Consider the following 16,267-nt stretch of genomic DNA (forward strand, 5'->3'; position numbering starts at 1 on the left):
TGGCAGCGTCAGACGAAGGGTATAAAAGTGCTGAGTCAGCGTCCGGCGGGGACAGCTGGATGAAGGGATGGACGGAGGAGAGATGACATCATCACCCTGAGAACAACGAGAACAAGTAAACAAGCTGCTGATTTATAATAACTGTGATATGAAAACTGTCAGCAGCTCCTCATATCAGCTCGGTTCAGACTCTTTCTAAAATATCATCATATATCTTTATTCTTGTTTGTGTGTTAAAGGGACGTCTCGTACTCTTTTATCTGTACGTCTCTGGAAACTCCTAAAACCAGGGAACAAGTTGAATTATTATTATTATTATTATTATTATTATTATTATTATTATTATTATTATTATTATTATTATTATTGGCTCCATTAGTTGTTGGTTGATTTCAGGTTTGTCTTCAATGTGAAGCTCTGAGGAGAGGTGAGCCACCGCTGCTCTCTGAGAGGTTTCTAGGTAACTCTTCATCTCACAGGTCGGCGCATCTCACGGTAATCAGGTGATAATCAGCAAGTAACCTGTTTGGAGTTACTGCCAAATTACCCCAATATTAACCTCAACGTTTATCTAAACTGACTTCATTATAAACATGATTTAATAATTATAATCCACTATTATAATTTTAGATAAATGATGAGGTAAATATTGAGGTAATGTTTAATACATGTTGAGGTAAATATTGGGGTAATGTTTGATACATGTTGAGGTAAATATTGGGGTAATGTTTGATACATGTTGAGGTAAATATTGGGGTAATGTTTGATACATGTTGAGGTAAATATTGGGGTAATGTTTGATACATGTTGAGGTAAATATTGGGGTAATGTTTGATACATGTTGAGGTAAATATTGGGGTAATATTTGATACATGTTGAGGTAAATATTGGGGTAATGTTTGATACATGTTGAGGTAAATATTGGGGTAATGTTTGATACATGTTGAGGTAAATATTGGGGTAATGTTTGATACATGTTGAGGTAAATATTGAGGTAATGTTTGATACATGTTGAGGTAAATATTGGGGTAATGTTTGATACATGTTGAGGTAAATATTGAGGTAATGTTTGATACATGTTGAGGTAAATATTGGGGTAATGTTTGATACATGTTGAGGTAAATATTGGGGTAATATTTGATACATGTTGAGGTAAATATTGGGGTAATGTTTGATACATGTTGAGGTAAATATTGGGGTAATGTTTGATACATGTTGAGGTAAATATTGGGGTAATGTTTGATACATGTTGAGGTAAATATTGAGGTAATGTTTGATACATGTTGAGGTAAATATTGGGGTAATGTTTGATACATGTTGAGGTAAATATTGAGGTAATGTTTGATACATGTTTAGGTAAATATTGAGGTAATGTTTGATACATGTTGAGGTAAATATTGGGGTAATGTTTGATACATGTTGAGGTAAATATTGGGGTAATGTTTGATACATGTTGAGGTAAATATTGAGGTAATGTTTGATACATGTTTAGGTAAATATTGAGGTAATATTTGATTAATGTTGAGGTAAATATTGGGGTAATGTTTGATACATGTTGAGGTAAATATTGAGGTAATTTTTGATTAATGTTGAGGTAAATATTGAGGTAATATTTGATTAATGTTGAGGTAAATATTGGGATAATTTGGCAGTAATTCCAAAGAAATCTCAAACAGGTAACTTACTAATTATCACCTGATTACGCTGAAATGTTCGGAGCTGTAAAATGAAGTGTTTCCTGTTTCTCTGCTATAATAATTCATGTTGCTGATATTATTATTTTGTGTCCATGATGCAGACATTCGTACTGTTAATTGTTAGTGTTGTATTTCTGGTATAGTCCTCCTTTAAAGACCTGTTGATCACAGTTTTCACTTTCCGGTGTTTGTTTTTTTTACTCCTGTAATCTGAGTCAAACAAAAGCCAGAAACACCTCATCTTACAGGTCGGCACATCTCCTGGTAATCAGGTGATAATTAGTAAGTAACCTGTTTGTAATTTCTTTGTATTTACTGCCAAATTACCCCAATATTTACCTCAACATTTATTAAACATTACTTTATTATAAACATTATATAATAATTATATTCTGTTATTTCCCAAAGCAGGTAATAAATCTCTGGTAGTTTCTTTAACACATCACCAGGACAGTAAATCAAAGTTAATTAATAAACATGATTACAAACTGTTTACTGGTGAGTAAATAATAATAATAATAATAATAATAATAATTAGTTTATAACTTCTTTGAGATCTCTTGGAAATTACATCCAAATAATTGTAGAATTATATTTTATTTCCCAATAAGCAGTGATAATTAGCTGGTTATGTATTTTATGTAATTCTACCAGTTTAATAGATTATAATTAGGCCTCCATTCTACTGCTTTATTATATCATTTATATACTTTATTATAAACATTATGGTAACACTTCATTTTACAGGTCCGCATGGTAATCAGGTGATAATTAGCAAGTTACCTGTTTGATATGTCTTTGGAATTATTGCCAATATTTACCTCAACATTTACCTCAACATTTACCAAACATTACTTTATTATAAACATGATTTAATAATTATATGCTTAAATATCATCTAATGGTTAAAATAGGGCCGTGAGGCTGAGGAGCGGCTGTGTGCTGTTCACTTATTATTATCTATTTATCAGCACACATGGAAATAAAGCAGATCTATTCACTTTGGATTCTTTTCCTGGGAAAGAGCCGAATATAATTATTAAATCATGTTGTCATCGTCATGACGTCGACACTAAAAGGGTCTGTTGATACGATACGTATCATGATACCGGCGTTACGATTCAATATATTGTGTTACTGTAAGAATCAATGCTTCACTGAGGTCTCCCACTCCGTCGTCTCGTTCACAAATAACTTGGATTTAGTTCTTCATCCTTGTTAATAAATCGGCGCACTGCTCTTTTGTTAATTAGGACCCGAGCACTTCGTACCAGGGACCCGGCGGTGTCCCCGGACCCGGCGGTGTCCCCGGACCCGGCGGTGTCCCCGGACCAGACGGTGTCCCCGGACCCGGCGGTGTCCCCGGACCAGACAGTGTCCCCGGACCAGACAGTGTCCCCGGACCCGACGGTGGCCCCGGTACGAAGTGCCAGGAAACCTATTTTTTTATAAAGATTATTTTTCCTCTGGGAGATACATTTTTGAGGCCCTTACGTTGCACAAAAACTCACGAAAATGTAAATACGCATCAGAACTGGAGAGAATTGCAAAGTTCTGTATTGATCCGGCTCGAGCGTCGCCAGCGAGCTCCAAAGCGCCCTCTAATGCCTGGAAGGCCATAGTTTGGACAAAGTTGATCCTATACACATCCTGCTCATTATTTCAGACATATTCCTCATTGGGTTTCATTAGCTCCGCCCACCCGGAAGTCGGCCATCTTGAATTTTGTGTGTTTTTCATGTATTTTATGCATACTTTTACGAACTCCTCCTAGAGACTTTATCGGATTCGCGTTAAATTTGGGTGGTATAACCCTCAAACTAATGTGACGCTAAATAACGAAGGAATTTTTTATTGCTCGAACGGTGACGTCATAGGTCATGTGTGAGAAGACGCCATTTTATCACTTTACAGGTATGGAACTTTACGATACTCCTCCTAGAGGATTCAAGAGATCCATCTCAAAGTCGTGCAGCAGAATCTCAACACCTTCACGATGCTAAATTGCAAAGCTTTTGTGTTTTTGACCTGCGCAAAGGGGCGAGGGCCCATTCAACGCTGCTTGCAGCTTTAATATCTGGGTTGTATCTGTGTGGGTCATCGCAGGTAGCACAATCATTTCTAACGTGGTTTTGTGCGACTAGAACGCACCTCACAGAAACAAACTGTGGAGAAGTGAATTAACTTTTCAAATCTTCGTCTCTGTTTTCAGGCTGATCCATCTAAACCCCTGAACTGGGAGGTTTTCTGAGGAGGTTTTCTGAGGAGAGAGGATGGAGAACGTCTCCTCGCACAAACACTTCGTCCTCGACGGCTTCAGTGAACTGGGAGCGCTGAGGCCCGTCCTCTTCCTCCCGTTCTTCGTCATGTTCGTGGTGTCGCTGTTGGCCAACTCCCTTCTGCTGTACGTCATCGTCTCACAGAGGAGCCTCCACTCTCCGATGTGCGTCCTCATCGCCGGCATGGCGTGCGTGGACCTGAGCCTCCCGCTGTTCTTCGTCCCCCACATGCTGCTGAGCTTCCTGCTGGACTGGAGGGGGATCTCTCTGAGCGGCTGCCTGACTCAGATGTACTTCGTTCACTTGTTGGGAGCTTTTCAGGCCACGCTGCTGCTGTGGATGGCGCTGGACCGCTACTTCGCCATCTGCACGCCTCTCTACTACCACGAACGCATGGCTTTACCGAGCTTCCTCAAGTTCGTGGTTCCAGCTCTGATCAGAAACGTGTTCATGGTCTCACTGGTGGTGAGTCTGGCGGGATCTTTGCCCTTCTGCGCCGCTAACGTGATGAACCACTGTTTCTGTGAGCACATGGCGTTGGTGCAGCTGGCCTGCGGAAGCACCGCCGTCAACAGTCTAGTAGGGCTGATCTCGGTGTTCCTCATTTCTGTAGCCGACTTCATCTTCATCGCCGCCTCCTACGTGATCATATTCAGCTCTGTGCTGAGTTCTGGCAAGTCGGCTGTCAAAGCGCTCCACACCTGCGTCACCCACATCGTGGTCATCACCGTCCACCTGACCATCGCGCTCATCGTTTTCCTGTCGTATCGGATCAGAAACGGATTTCCCGTCGCCGGGCGGGTTTTCTTCAGCATCATGTATCTGCTCTTTCCGAGCTGTTTCAACCCGATTGTCTACGGCATCAGAACCGCCGAGATCCGACAGCACATCCTGAAGACGCTGAGGTGCGGTCGCTTTGTCCGAACTGTGAATTACTCTTAAAAAAACGACACTCTTAGAATTAGGAGAGCCTCGAGGAACTCTGGGGAATTCTGGGGAACTCTGGGGAACTCTGGTGAACCCTGCATGCTGGCGGGGTTCTTGGAGGAACCTTTGGAGTGTTGGCGAGTTAAGAGTTTGTGCATTCGTTGCAACCCAAACGTTAGACATACCAAGTCACTCTGCAACCGTAACGTCACTGATCTAGCTTAACGTTAGCTGCGCCGAACCATTCCCAACGTAACATTAAGTTACATTGAACACGGTAAGTTTAATAGAATAACCGCGGAGGAAATCTTGATGAGGTTGTAGCCTTATATCATTAGCTTGAAGCTAGCTGCATTTAAATGAAATTATTGACGTTACCTCGGCCAGCTAGCTAAGTAACGAATGTTAGCTGACTTTTTAAAGATATTTAATGTGAGTATGTCATTAGTAGTGTAGTTAGTCGACTAACGTGGCTACCCAGGGACTTTAGCTTGAATCTTTCTAGTTTTGACGATACAACTTGTGACAGCAAGTGTTTCAATGAATTGAATGTGTTATCACTCACTATATTGTGGTTAAATAAAATGTCTGTGAGAAAACAATTGTGCATTGTCAATGACAGGCCTAATATTAGTAACAAGTTTTATTGCCTAAACCTAATGAAGTAGTAGTTTTGTTGCCGAAACCTAAAGAAGTTGTAGTTTTGTTGCCTACACCTAACGAAGTTGTAGTTTTGTTGTCTAAACCTAAAGAAGTTGTAGTTTTGTTGCCGAAACCTAAAGAAGTAGTAGTTTTGTTGTCGAAACCTAAAGAAGTTGTAGTTTCGTTGCCTAAACCTAAAGACGTAGTAGTTTTGTTGTCTAAACCTAAAGAAGTTGTAGTTTTGTTGCCTAAACCTAACGAAGTTTAAGTTTTGTTGCCTAAACCTAAAGAAGTTGTAGTTTTGTTGCCTAAACCTAAAGAAGTCGTACTTTTGTTGCCTAAACCTAAAGAACTTTTAGTTTTGTTGTCTAAACCTAAAGAACTTTTAGTTTTGTTGCCTAAACCTAAAGTCGTAGTAGTTTTGTTGCCTAAACCTAAAGAAGTTGTAGTTTTGTTGCTTGAACCTAAAGAAGTTGTAGTGTTATTGTCTAAACCTAAAGAAGTCGTACTTTTGTTGCCTAAACCTAAAGAACTTTTAGTTTTGTTGTCTAAACCTAAAGAAGTTGTAGTTTTGTTGCCTAAACCTAAAGTCATAGTAGTTTTGTTGCCTAAACCTAAAGAAGTTGTAGTTTTGTTGCTTGAACCTAAAGAAGTTGTAGTGTTATTGTCTAAACCTAAAGAAGTTGTAGTTTCGTTGCCTAAACCTAAAGAAATTGTAGTTTTGTTGCCTAAACCTAAAGACGTAGTAGTTTTGTTGTCTAAACCTAAAGAAGTTGTAGTTTTATTGTCTAAACCTAAAGAAGTCGTAGATTTGTTGCTTGAACCTAAAGAAGTTGTAGTGTTATTGTCTAAACCTAAAGAAGTTGTAGTTTCGTTGCCTAAACCTAAAGAAATTGTAGTTTTGTTGCCTAAACCTAAAGACGTAGTAGTTTTGTTGTCTAAACCTAAAGAAGTTGTAGTTTTATTGTCTAAACCTAAAGAAGTCGTAGATTTGTTGTCTAAACCCAAAGAAGTTGTAGTTTTGTTGCCTAAACCTAAAGAAGTTGAAGTTTCGTTGTCTAAACCTAAAGAAGTTGTGTTTTGTTGTCTAAACCTAAAGAAGTTATAGTTTTGTTGTCTAAACCTAAAGAAGTTGTAGTTTCTTTGCCTAAACCTAAAGAAGTTGTAGTTTTGTTGTCTAAACCTAAAGAAGTCGTAGATTTGTTGTCTAAACCTAAAGAAGTTGTGTTTTGTTGTCTAAACCTAAAGAAGTTATAGTTTTGTTATCTAAACCTAAAGAAGTTGTAGTTTCGTTGCCTAAACCTAAAGAAGTTGTAGTTTTATTGTCTAAACCTAAAGACGTAGTAGTCTCCGCTGGGATCTTCCCTCCGTCGCTGCGACAGCGTGACGAGGTGTTGGACTTTGTCTCTGCAGCCAATGGCAGCGTCAGACGAAGGGTATAAAAGTGCTGAGTCAGCGTCCGGCGGGGACAGCTGGATGAAGGGATGGACGGAGGAGAGATGACATCATCACCCTGAGAACAACGAGAACAAGTAAACAAGCTGCTGATTTATAATAACTGTGATATGAAAACTGTCAGCAGCTCCTCATATCAGCTCGGTTCAGACTCTTTCTAAAATATCATCATATATCTTTATTCTTGTTTGTGTGTTAAAGGGACGTCTCGTACTCTTTTATCTGTACGTCTCTGGAAACTCCTAAAACCAGGGAACAAGTTGAATTATTATTATTATTATTATTATTATTATTATTATTATTATTATTATTATTATTATTGGCTCCATTAGTTGTTGGTTGATTTCAGGTTTGTCTTCAATGTGAAGCTCTGAGGAGAGGTGAGCCACCGCTGCTCTCTGAGAGGTTTCTAGGTAATTCTTCATCTCACAGGTCGGCGCATCTCACGGTAATCAGGTGATAATCAGCAAGTAACCTGTTTGGAGTTACTGCCAAATTACCCCAATATTAACCTCAACGTTTATCTAAACTGACTTCATTATAAACATGATTTAATAATTATAATCCACTATTATAATTTTAGATAAATGATGAGGTAAATATTGAGGTAATGTTTGATACATGTTGAGGTAAATATTGGGGTAATGTTTGATACATGTTGAGGTAAATATTGAGGTAATGTTTGATACATGTTGAGGTAAATATTGGGGTAATGTTTGATACATGTTCAGGTAAATATTGAGGTAATGTTTGATTAATGTTGAGGTAAATATTGGGGTAATTTTTGATTAATGTTGAGGTAAATATTGGGGTAATATTTGATTAATGTTGAGGTAAATATTGGGGTAATGTTTGATACATGTTGAGGTAAATATTGAGGTAATTTTTGATTAATGTTGAGGTAAATATTGGGATAATTTGGCAGTAATTCCAAAGAAATCTCAAACAGGTAACTTACTAATTATCACCTGATTACGCTGAAATGTTCGGAGCTGTAAAATGAAGTGTTTCCTGTTTCTCTGCTATAATAATTCATGTTGCTGATATTATTATTTTGTGTCCATGATGCAGACATTCGTACTGTTAATTGTTAGTGTTGTATTTCTGGTATAGTCCTCCTTTAAAGACCTGTTGATCACAGTTTTCACTTTCCGGTTGTTGTTTTTTTTACTCCTGTAATCTGAGTCAAACAAAAGCCAGAAACACCTCATCTTACAGGTCGGCACATCTCCTGGTAATCAGGTGATAATTAGTAAGTAACCTGTTTGTAATTTCTTTGTATTTACTGCCAAATTACCCCAATATTTACCTCAACATTTATTAAACATTACTTTATTATAAACATTATATAATAATTATATTCTGTTATTTCCCAAAGCAGGTAATAAATCTCTGGTAGTTTCTTTAACACATCACCAGGACAGTAAATCAAAGTTAATTAATAAACATGATTACAAACTGTTTACTGGTGAGTAAATAATAATAATAATAATAATAATAATAATAATTAGTTTATAACTTCTTTGAGATCTCTTGGAAATTACATCCAAATAATTGTAGAATTATATTTTATTTCCCAATAAGCAGTGATAATTAGCTGGTTATGTATTTTATGTAATTCTACCAGTTTAATAGATTATAATTAGGCCTCCATTCTACTGCTTTATTATATCATTTATATACTTTATTATAAACATTATGGTAACACTTCATTTTACAGGTCCGCATGGTAATCAGGTGATAATTAGCAAGTTACCTGTTTGATATGTCTTTGGAATTATTGCCAATATTTACCTCAATATTTACCTCAACATTTACCTCAACATTTACCAAACATTACTTTATTATAAACATGATTTAATAATTATATGCTTAAATATCATCTAATGGTTAAAATAGGGCCGTGAGGCTGAGGAGCGGCTGTGTGCTGTTCACTTATTATTATCTATTTATCAGCACACATGGAAATAAAGCAGATCTATTCACTTTGGATTCTTTTCCTGGGAAAGAGCCGAATATAATTATTAAATCATGTTGTCATCGTCATGACGTCGACACTAAAAGGGTCTGTTGATACGATACGTATCATGATACCGGCGTTACGATTCAATATATTGTGTTACTGTAAGAATCAATGCTTCACTGAGGTCTCCCACTCCGTCGTCTCGTTCACAAATAACTTGGATTTAGTTCTTCATCCTTGTTAATAAATCGGCGCACTGCTCTTTTGTTAATTAGCACTTCGTACCAGGGACCCGGCGGTGTCCCCGGACCCGGCGGTGTCCCCGGACCCGGCGGTGTCCCCGGACCAGACGGTGTCCCCGGACCCGGCGGTGTCCCCGGACCAGACAGTGTCCCCGGACCAGACAGTGTCCCCGGACCCGACGGTGGCCCCGGTACGAAGTGCCAGGAAACCTATTTTTTTATAAAGATTATTTTTCCTCTGGGAGATACATTTTTGAGGCCCTTACGTTGCACAAAAACTCACGAAAATGTAAATACGCATCAGAACTGGAGAGAATTGCAAAGTTCTGTATTGATCCGGCTCGAGCGTCGCCAGCGAGCTCCAAAGCGCCCTCTAATGCCTGGAAGGCCATAGTTTGGACAAAGTTGATCCTATACACATCCTGCTCATTATTTCAGACATATTCCTCATTGGGTTTCATTAGCTCCGCCCACCCGGAAGTCGGCCATCTTGAATTTTGTGTGTTTTTCATGTATTTTATGCATACTTTTACGAACTCCTCCTAGAGACGTTATCGGATTCGCGTTAAATTTGGGTGGTATAACCCTCAAACTAATGTGACGCTAAATAACGAAGGAATTTTTTATTGCTCGAACGGTGACGTCATAGGTCATGTGTGAGAAGACGCCATTTTATCACTTTACAGGTATGGAACTTTACGATACTCCTCCTAGAGGATTCAAGAGATCCATCTCAAAGTCGGGCAGCAGAATCTCAACACCTTCACGATGCTAAATTGCAAAACTTTTGTGTTTTTGACCTGCGCAAAGGGGCGAGGGCCCATTCAACGCTGCTTGCAGCTTTAATATCTGGGTTGTATCTGTGTGGGTCATCGCAGGTAGCACAATCATTTCTAACGTGGTTTTGTGCGACTAGAACGCACCTCACAGAAACAAACTGTGGAGAAGTGAATTAACTTTTCAAATCTTCGTCTCTGTTTTCAGGCTGATCCATCTAAACCCCTGAACTGGGAGGTTTTCTGAGGAGGTTTTCTGAGGAGAGAGGATGGAGAACGTCTCCTCGCACAAACACTTCGTCCTCGACGGCTTCAGTGAACTGGGAGCGCTGAGGCCCGTCCTCTTCCTCCCGTTCTTTGTCATGTTCGTGGTGTCGCTGTTGGCCAACTCCCTGCTGCTGTACGTCATCGTCTCACAGAGGAGCCTCCACTCTCCGATGTGCGTCCTCATCGCCGGCATGGCGTGCGTGGACCTGAGCCTCCCGTTGTTCTTCGTCCCCCACATGCTGCTGAGCTTCCTGCTGGACTGGAGGGGGATCTCTCTGAGCGGCTGCCTGACTCAGATGTACTTCGTTCATTTCGTGGGTGCTTTTCAGTCCACGCTGCTGCTGTGGATGGCGCTGGACCGCTACTTCGCCATCTGCACGCCTCTCTACTACCACGAACGCATGGCTTTACCGAGCTTCCTCAAGTTCGTGGTTCCAGTTCTGATCAGAAACGTGTTCATGGTCTCACTGGTGGTGAGTCTGGCGGGATCTTTGCCCTTCTGCACCACTAACGTGATGAACCACTGTTTCTGTGAGCACATGGCGTTGGTGCAGCTGGCCTGTGGAAGCACCGCCGTCAACAACCTGGTCGGGTTACTGACTATATTCCTCAACCCGGTGGCCGACTTCATCTTCATCGCCGCCTCCTACGTGGTCATATTCAGCTCTGTGCTGAGTTCCGGCAAGTCGGGCGTCAAAGCGCTCCACACCTGCGTCACCCACATCGTGGTCATCACCGTCAGCCTGACCATCGCGCTCGTCGCTTTCCTTTCGTATCGGATCAGAAACGGACTTCCCGCCGCGGTCCGGGTCTTCATCAGCACCATGTACCTGTTGTTCCCGAGTTGTTTCAACCCGATCGTCTACGGCATCAGAACCGCCGAGATCCGACAGCACATCCTGAAGACACTGACGGGCGGTCGCTTTGTCCGGACTGAGCCCCGTTCTTAAAAAACGATTAAAGAACTCCGATATAAACTGTCTCCATTGTATGGAAGCTCATTTCTATGGTGTCTCAGAGGTGTTCCTTTTAGGGATGCACCGATACCCGATACCAGTATCGGGTCCGATACTGTGCTCATATACTCGTACTTGCAAAACGGCAACGATACCACTTTACAGCAATGTGACGTTAGCCTCTTGTCAGCATCTTTCAGGTCCTATCGCACGCGCTCACGCTCCACCTCCCCGACGGGGCTGGCGAGATGGGCTGATGGTGCAGCCGACCCCGCGGGGCCGGGATCCCACCTCAGCCGGCGCGCACCGACCCTCACTTTCATTGCACCACGGGGTTTTGCTCACACCCTCCAGCTGGCTGTTAACGAGGGTCTTTTGGCACAGAGAAGTACTCGTATCGGTACTCGGTATCGGAGAGTACCCAAATGTAAGTACTTGTACTCGGTCTGAATAAAGTGGTATCGGTGCATCCCTAGTTCCTTTTATTTTGTTAAGTAAAGTTCAGAACTGGAAGATTCCTTGTCGTGTGAAGTGATTTCCTCCCACGCCAACCTTTTCTCACTCCCTACTCGTCACATACCGCCACTTGGTCGGCACCCCTCGGCATCGGAGACCGACGCACTTCCTGCCACTCAGAAATTTTATCTGCCACTTTAGAAATCTCTGCGCTAAATGAAGGAATAACATTTTAGATTTGATGTCATTCAATGTTCAATATATTTAACATAAAAAACATTATATACACGATAAATTACAGTGTTGAAATTACTTGGAAAGTTGTTATGAAGTTCAACAGGTCATAATTCTCTCTCTAATATCTATTTTATATTGATGTGAAAACATCTCCTTCGAACAACTGGATTTATTCAAGTTTCTCTCCAAAAACTACATTTTACGAGATTACATTTGAACATATCATGATAACGTTGTAATTTACCATCACCCAATAGTCCTTTTTCTGAGCCGACTTTGAACGCCTCATAATAATAACTCAATGGCACCTCCTTTAACGTTAGTAGCTCCGTTATTTATCCAGTCAGGACTGTGCTGCTAACGGCTGCTAACAGCTAACGATACTAACTCTCCTCCTGCTGATTTCAAACACAGGTTAGTTGTTCACAGTCCAAAACAAACTGAAACATGATACAGCGTGTATATGCGTCATTGTGCAGCATAACTGTCGGTAAGCATCAATAATAGCAATCGATAGTCACGGACGCATGAGATGCCAGGAAAGCGGCGGTTCTCTATTCCATCTCTAGCGTTTTCCCTGCCTGTCAAAGTGGCGGATGTCCTGATGACACTGCCAACAATTTACCCGCATTTAGCGGGTGGCGGGTGCTAATTTCAGCCCCTTCCCTCTTGTGTTACTTTTGGACGGACCAGAGACAGCGTGTAAATATACGCTAGTTACATGCTCAGTGTCCTTTCAAAATAAACTTCAGTTTTCACAGGAAGTCAGGTTTAGACAACACAACCACTTAGTTAGGGGTTAGGAAACGGTCGTGGTTGACGTTAACGTCACTGACTACTAGTGACCAACTAACGTGAAAAGTCAACGTTACTTTTAGTTTCACACGGGACACGAACAGCCGTCTCCTGGTTGAAAGTCTTCTGTTTGTTTGACCTGTCCACCCTTCCCTTAACGGTTAGTTAGTTGAGTTAGTTGAAAGCCCGGTGCGTCGCATACTGTCGCTAAAAGGCGCCTCCGCGTGTCGGTATCCGTTGCCGAGGCGCGCTGACTCGGCGGTCGTACTAACATTAGCCATTAGGCCTCATCAGCTGGTGGATTTCAGCTACTCTGACTTACAACAGTCATCAGTATAAAAGACTAACGTTAGAAAACAAGACGTTTACGTCGAGCTGCATCGTTGCTGCTGACGGTGGAACTGATGAAGCAGGTGTATACATATATATATATATATATATATACATACATATATATGTATATATAAATATACTTTTGTACCCCTATCAGCAGCTATAACCCCATAATAAATAAATAAACCCCATTTATTATATCTTATATCTAGAACGACAATCTAGTTTACGCTGGCATTAACATAATATATTTACATTTTAAACTGATATTCTTATTCATTTATACCATTCTTGCATTTTTACACAATAAATAAATAAATAAATATGTCATTAAATGTAGCAAAACTAGTAGCTATTAATTAATTGTTAAAATGTGACATAATAGACCCCATGATGACACATGTTGAGTGACAGACCCCTCATTTGCATAATGAGGCTGAAATGTTTAAAGAAATGAATACAGAAATAAATAAGAGCTGAAATGCAAAGGGAATGTCATGCATTAATAATTAAATGAATAAATAAATAAATACACACATTTATAAATACATATAAAATAAATAAAAATAAATACATAAATAAAAGATAAATGCAAACATAAATAAATACATTTAAAAATTAATAAAAAAAAATACATAAATAAACAAAGGGGAAAATTAAATAGAAGAGTAAATAAATAAGGGAATTAATACAAAGATAAATAAATGAAGAAGCAAATTAAAACAGAAATATCATTAATTCATGGCTACAGTTATTTTAAATATTTTTTAAATGGCAGAAATGTGTAAAGAAATTAATACAGAAATACATAAGTTTGGGGAAATAAATAAGGGAAAATTGTGCATTAATAAATAAATACACACTTTTAAAAATAAATATTAAATAAATTAAAAAATAATGTATAAATAAATACATAAATAAAAAGTAAATAAAAAAATAAAAAAATACATTTAAAAATTAATAAATAAAAACATAAATAAATAAACAAAAAGGAAAATTAAACAGAAGAGTAAATAATCCCCAGGTAGGAGGGAAATAATACAAAGATAAAAAAATAATGAAGCAAATTAAAACGGAAATATAAATTAATGTCATATTTTATTAATTAATTAATGGCTACATCTATTTTAAATATTTATGTTGCTGCATTTAATGACATTTTTATTTATCGAGTTATTTATTTATTTATTCTTTCAATTTTTTTTATTTTGGCATCTTCAGTCCTCCGTAAGGAACCTCACTGTTTGTTAATCACCCAGCTGGGAGGGACTGATCTCCAGCTGGGAGGGACTGGTCTCCAGGTGGGAGGGACTGGTCTTCAGGTGGGAGGGACTGGTCTCCAGGTGGGAGGGACTGGTCTCCAGGTGGAAGGGACTGATCTCCAGCTGGGAGGGACTGGTCTCCAGGTGGGAGGGACTGGTCTTCAGGTGGGAGGGACTGGTCTCCAGGTGGGAGGGACTGGTCTCCAGGTGGAAGGGACTGATCTCCAGCTGGGAGGGACTGGTCTCCAGGTGGGAGGGACTGGTCTTCAGGTGGGAGGGACTGGTCTTCAGGTGGGAGGGACTGGTCTCCAGGTGGGAGGGACTGGTCTCCAGGTGGAAGGGACTGATCTCCAGCTGGGAGGGACTGGTCTCCAGGTGGGAGGGACTGGTCTTCAGGTGGGAGGGACTGGTCTCCAGGTGGGAGGGACTGGTCTCCAGGTGGAAGGGACTGAATGAATAGCAACGGGCTACGGCTCCTCTCCCTCTGCGCGGAACATCGCCTGGTCATTACAAACACCACCTTCCAGATGAAGAACAGGCTTAAAACCACCTGGCAACACCCCCGCTCAAAACACTGGCACCTCCTGGATTACATCATCGTCCGCCAAAAGGACAGACAGGACGTTCTCATCACCCGCGTCATGCGCGGGGCTGAATGCTGGACTGACCACCTTATGGTCAGATCCAAACTCCGTATGGGTATTCAACCACGTCGCCCAAAGACCGCCCCAATCAGAAAACTAAACTGCACAGCACTCAACAACCCCGACACTATAGGCAACCTCCGACAACTCCTTGCAAGAAACCTCAACCAAGTTCCAGAGGAACCCACTGATTGGTCAGCTCTGCGCACAGCCATCCACGCTGCAGCCTTGGAAGCACTTGGCCTGTCAAGGAAACGTCATCAGGACTGGTTTGACAACAACTCCACAGAAATAAAATCACTTCTCAAAGCAAAGCATGCAGCCCACATAGCTCTCCTGGCAAACCCTGGATCCTCCACTCTGAAAGCCACTTTTGCCAAAGCAAGAGCTACAACCCAGCATGCGCTCCGGACCATGGAAGACGCATGGTGGATGCAGAGGGCACAAGAAATCCAAAAGTTTGCAGACTGCAACAACACCCAGGGCTTCTATGATGCCATCAAAGCCATATATGGCCCCAGGAAGCAGACCATCGCCCCTGTCCGATCAGCAAACGGGAACACTCTTCTCAAGGACCGCCATGATATTCTTGGCCGCTGGGCGGATCATTTTGAGACCCTCCTCAACCACAGAAACCCCGTTGATCTCCATATCCTCAATAAACTCCCAGACCTTCCACCAATCCTCCCTCTTGACACTCCACCACAGTTCTCTGAAACTCATAAAGCCATTGAAAGCCTAAAGAACAACAAAAGTGCAGGACCTGATGGCATCCCAGCAGAGATCCTCAAACATGGGGGGCTCCTCCTCACACACCGCCTACATCTCCTGATCATAAACATCTGGAAGTCTGAGATAGTCCCTCAGGATTGGAAGGACGCTAACATTGTGGTCATCTACAAACAGAAGGGCGACAGAGCCATCTGTGGGAACAGCCGCGGAATCTCTCTCCTCTCCACCGCAGGGAAAGTGCTGGCAAAGATCATGCTCAATAGGCTGGTGGAGTACATTTCGGAAAGTGCTCTCCCAGAAACGCAATGTGGTTTTCGGAAGACCAGATCCACTACTGACATGATCTTTGTTTTACGGCAGCTGCTGGAGAAGAGCAGAGAACAACGCAAGGACCTGTACATAGCCTTCATCGACCTCAGCTCACTGACTTCAGCAAAGCCTTTGACACCATAAACCGTGAGTTGCTCTGGAAACAGCTCTCAAAACTTGGGGTACCACCCAAGTTTCTTTCCATCCTGCAGCAACTGCATGATGGGATGCAAGCCAGAGTTCTCACAGGAGGACTCCAGTCAGAGCCCTTCAAGGTCAACACTGGGGTGAAACA

At 41.1% G+C, this 16,267-nt stretch overlaps 2 protein-coding genes across 2 annotated transcripts; both read left to right on the plus strand.

The window, feature by feature from the left end:
* The first annotated feature begins 30 nt into the window (after positions 1–30).
* On the plus strand, positions 31–4,965 carry LOC141770726 (olfactory receptor 52E8-like). The gene is made up of 2 exons (XM_074640573.1): positions 31–115; positions 3,910–4,965. Exon 2 carries the CDS (start codon positions 3,971–3,973, stop codon positions 4,916–4,918), a length of 948 nt encoding a protein of 315 aa, XP_074496674.1. The 5' UTR covers positions 31–115; positions 3,910–3,970; the 3' UTR covers positions 4,919–4,965.
* Positions 4,966–6,992: 2,027 nt separating this feature from the next.
* On the plus strand, positions 6,993–11,676 carry LOC141770727 (olfactory receptor 52E8-like). The gene is made up of 2 exons (XM_074640574.1): positions 6,993–7,077; positions 10,190–11,676. The coding sequence occupies exon 2, from the start codon at positions 10,251–10,253 to the stop codon at positions 11,196–11,198; it is 948 nt and encodes a 315-aa protein (XP_074496675.1). The 5' UTR covers positions 6,993–7,077; positions 10,190–10,250; the 3' UTR covers positions 11,199–11,676.
* The last annotated feature ends 4,591 nt before the right edge of the window (positions 11,677–16,267 follow it).

Source organism: Sebastes fasciatus, chromosome 7, assembly GCF_043250625.1.
Source record: "Sebastes fasciatus isolate fSebFas1 chromosome 7, fSebFas1.pri, whole genome shotgun sequence".
NCBI classification, from domain to species: domain Eukaryota; kingdom Metazoa; phylum Chordata; class Actinopteri; order Perciformes; family Sebastidae; genus Sebastes; species Sebastes fasciatus.

Excerpts from the sequence above, each read along its gene's own strand:
- LOC141770726 (XM_074640573.1), top strand. The coding sequence starts at position 3,971 with ATGGAGAACGTCTCCTCGCACAAACACTTCGTCCTCGACGGCTTCAGT.
- LOC141770727 (XM_074640574.1), top strand. The coding sequence starts at position 10,251 with ATGGAGAACGTCTCCTCGCACAAACACTTCGTCCTCGACGGCTTCAGT.